At 65.6% G+C, this 3,760-nt stretch overlaps 1 protein-coding gene across 1 annotated transcript in view; it reads right to left on the bottom strand.

Moving 5' to 3' along the window:
• PNPLA2 (patatin like phospholipase domain containing 2) overlaps positions 1–3,450 on the bottom strand; it is a gene marked incomplete at its 5' end in the record, with an annotated part of 16,026 nt that extends 12,576 nt beyond the window's left edge. Inside the window, 7 exons of the mRNA XM_015562401.1 lie at positions 1,219–1,341; positions 1,519–1,651; positions 1,852–2,004; positions 2,093–2,153; positions 2,438–2,647; positions 2,991–3,056; positions 3,130–3,450. Of these exons, the coding sequence (XP_015417887.1) occupies positions 1,219–1,341; positions 1,519–1,651; positions 1,852–2,004; positions 2,093–2,153; positions 2,438–2,647; positions 2,991–3,056; positions 3,130–3,450 (1,067 nt within the window). The remainder of the gene's footprint in view (positions 1–1,218; positions 1,342–1,518; positions 1,652–1,851; positions 2,005–2,092; positions 2,154–2,437; positions 2,648–2,990; positions 3,057–3,129) is intronic.
• Positions 3,451–3,760: the final 310 nt, after the last annotated feature.

The raw sequence follows: 3,760 nt of genomic DNA, 5'->3' as shown, positions 1-3,760 counted from the left end.
TGAGACAGAGGGGGGGCGGCCCCTGGCACACGGAGCGCCCGGGACCTGCCCAGCCGGCTCGCCCAGTCTTGCAGCCCCACCACCGACTGGAACGTTAGCCAAACACCAGGCTGTCCCCGCACCCTCACCCCCTGGGCTCCTGGTCATCGGGGAGGGCTGGCGGAGTTCCCCCACTGCCCCGAGCCGAGGGGACTTTCAGGAAACCATGTCTCTCCCAGAACAGGTCCGGCCCCTCCAGCTCAGACCTCACCCTATCCCAGGCCCCTCCTGTGTACTGGCAGGAGCCTGGGCCCCTGAGGATGAGGAGGGGTTCAGGGGAGCAGGAACATGTGTGCACGTGGCCAGCAAGGCTTCCGACGACAAGGCAGGCCCAGCCCGCACACAAAGCCCTGCTCCGGGGGAACCCCACCCTCCGCGGCCCCCACCCCGTCACCAGAGTGGAGGTGCAGACACCACCTTTTGTAAACACGTCTTTGTTTTTTATTCAGCGAGGATCTTGGTCTCAAATATTTCCACTGGCCCTTGGGAAGCTGCGCCCAGGGGTCAGCCAGCAGGCCTCAGGGCAAAGGGGGGCAAATGGATGTGAGGAGTGGGCTGCAGCCCAGGGGGGCCCAGGCCGGAATGCTGGCCTCAGCAGAAGGGACCCTTGGAAGCCGGGATGGAAGCTGTACCCACACTGGTCAGCTAGAGGGGGTCACATACAAGGAGGACGCAGGGGCTGAGCTGTGGCCTTTATTACATCTGCTTCAGCGAAAATAAATAATTCTTCACACAGTCTTCAGCATTCTCCAGTGAAAAACGCGGAGGGAGGAGCAGGTGCAAAGTTCTAGGGAGTAATACTGCCCAGACCACCAGGCCCCTGCCTTGCCCTAGGGCGGGCCGGGAGTGGATGTTAAGGCACAGGTGAGGGGCCCTCTGTGGCGAGGGGAGGGGCGCTGCACACCCCGCCTCCTCAGTGCAGCAAGTGAGTGGTTTGTGGAGGAGCTGACAGCCAAGTCCCTTCTCCCAGCTGTGAGGCCCATCTCCCCCTCCCCCAGGCATGGAGGGAGGCGGGAGGGGGTCTCAGATGACCCCAGGGCCCCGCCTCATGGGGCAGGGAAGCTGGAGGGCCTGGCCCTCAGCACTGGGACCCGGGGGGCTGGGAAGGCGGGAGCCAGGCACTCAGCTGGCCATTACAGTGAGGCTGTGGCCCCCGTGAGCACAGCAGCCACTGCTTACCTGGAGGGCAGGCGGCTGCCCAGCTTCCTCTTGGCACGCATCACCAGGTACTGGCAGATGCTGCCCGTCTGCTCCCTCATCCACCGGATGTCCTCGGGCACGTCGGGCAGCCACTCCAGCAAGCTGGGCGGGTGGGAGGCACGGCCTCAGGGTCAGGGCCTGTCCCTTGCCCACGCCCCACCCTTGGCCCTGACATCTCTATCCTCCCCCTACCAGCTGCCTCTTCCCCAGGGTGACCACCCCCAGGAATGGTACCCAAGTTTGGTCCAGGCTCCTCTCCTGCCCGCCCCCCTCCTGTACCGGATGGTGAAGGACACAGCGCTCTCCAGGGGCAGAGTGTAGGGCATCATCATAGCTGTGGCCAGGCGCACGGGCAGCATGTTGGAGAGTGTGGTCAGCAGGTCTTTGGGCTCCATGCAGGCCTCCAGCAGGGCTTGGGGGGAGCAAGAGGGAGGCTGACCACCAGTGGGGGAGGTGGGGACAGCCCTGCTCTGCTCCACCACCCTCCGCATGGCCCTCCACCCGCACTGAGCCGTGCCCCCCACACACCCTCACTGAGCCGTGCCCCCCCACGCACCCTCACTGAGCCGTGCCCCCCCACGCACCCTCACTGAGCCGTGCCCCCCCACGCACCCTCATTGAGCCGTGCAGGCAGATGTTCCAGGATGTGGTCCTCCACGAGAGCCCTCTCCACTACCATCACAGCTTTCTCCTGGTCCTCATCCTGGTGGACAGGGGGCTTGGCAGGGGGCAGTGCCAGCAGGGGATTGGGCCTATCCAGGAGGCCTGGGTGGGGAGGACCAAACATGTGGTCAGCTCAGCGGAGGGGGCCATGGTGCAGAGCCCCCCGCCCCAAGGGCCCGGCCCCACACACCATTCCTCCGCAGGAAGCGCAGGCCGTCCCGGTAGCCCTGCTTGCACATCTCTCGCAGCACCTGAGGGCAGGGAAGTGGGAGCAGGAAGTCAGACACACCCCGTCTGTCCCTGGGGTCCCTGCAAACCCCACCCCTCCCCACCACAAGCTAAGGGATCCAGGACCCGGGACAGATCCAGGCTGGAGAGGCCGCCCCCGTGGAGAGGTCCTGCAGACCACAGGCTTCTTTCCCAGCCCTCAGCAGGGGCTGTCCCGGCCCCCCGTCCTGTCACTCAGGAGTGGTCAGAGGGGCAGCTTTCTCCCCAGGACCAGGACTAGGGGAGGAGGCGAAACCAGGCAGCTCACCATGGGCTCGGGCGGGAACAGGGCCTTGGAGAGGCGGTAAAGGTTGCGCAGGTTGAACTGGATGCTGGTGTTGGTCACCCGGAGCTCGTGGATGTTGGTGGAGCTGTCCTGCGGGCAGATGTCACTCTCGCCCGAGAAGGGGGACACGGTGATGGTGTTCTTGAGCTCATAGAGCGGCAGGTTGTCTGAGATGCCACCGTCCACATAGCGCTGAGGGGCAGGGACACACGGTCACACGGTGAGGGGCCGGCAGAGTGGCTGGCTGCCCCACGGGCCCCTCCCAGTGGCTGTTTCATTTGAGCCTTTCACACACTAGGCACCGGCCACGGCCGCCCTGGGTGCTGAGAAATAGCCAGACATTGGGGCGGGGGGCGGGGCGCAGTTACAGGAAGTGTAAGTGGCCACGGGCTGGCCTGGCTCTTGAGTAACTCCGGGGAAGTGAGGCAACAGGGACTGGCAGGAGCGAGGGGCTGGGGGACAGCTTCCTCCTCACCCTCGTCCCTCAGCGCCCGGCAGGTCTCGTCACCCAGAAAAGGCACCCACATGCACTTACTACGCCCTGGAGGGTGGGCGGGATGAGGCCGCAGTACACGGGGATGAAGGTGCTGCAGACGTTGGCCTGCGGGAGGACAGAGCGGGCGGTGAGCGGGGCTTCGGGGCGGCGGTGCCCGGGTGACCCCTGCAGGGCCCACCTGGATGAGTTCCTCCTTGGAGCTGAAGTGGTAGATGATGACGTTCTCGCCGTCCGAGACGCGGGTCAGGGAGATGCCCAGGCGCCCGCTGGCGCGCTCGTGGCTGTCGGCGGGCAGGGTCTTCATCAGGCAGCTGCGGATGGTCTTCACCAGGTTGAAGGAGGGGTGCAGCGGGCCCAGGAACCGCTTCCGGGCCTCCTTAGACACCTCGATGATGTTGGCACCGGCCTCGCCTGGGGCACAGGGCCACGGGTCAGGGGCCAGCACTCCCGGACTTAGCACCTCCCCATGGCTCCATGCCAGTGTCTCTGGGCACACCGATTAGTGGCATCCCCTCCACCCTGGAGGAATCCCAGTGTCCAGCAGGGGGCCCGGTCCACAGTTGGGACTTTTGCCACCTGCCCCTGAAGAGAGAGGCAGGCCACCCCCCCTGGGAAGACAGACAGTGGGGCTGCCAACTGGGGCTGGACCTGCCCTCTGCCCTCTGCCCGGTTGTTTCCCAACAGCCTGCCCTGGTCCATGAGTCACCCGGCCTGGCCGCATGTGGCACTCAGCCTGGGGCGCGGGCAGCAGAGGCTCAACTCTGACCAGCCTCAGCCTTTACCCACTTGGCCAGATCCAGACCCCCAAA

The sequence above is a fragment of the Myotis davidii genome, unplaced genomic scaffold (assembly GCF_000327345.1).
Source record: "Myotis davidii unplaced genomic scaffold, ASM32734v1 scaffold3578, whole genome shotgun sequence".
Lineage (NCBI taxonomy): Eukaryota > Metazoa > Chordata > Mammalia > Chiroptera > Vespertilionidae > Myotis > Myotis davidii.
Note: the sequence above shows the minus strand (reverse complement) of the source record. Positions and strands in the feature narration are given on the sequence as shown.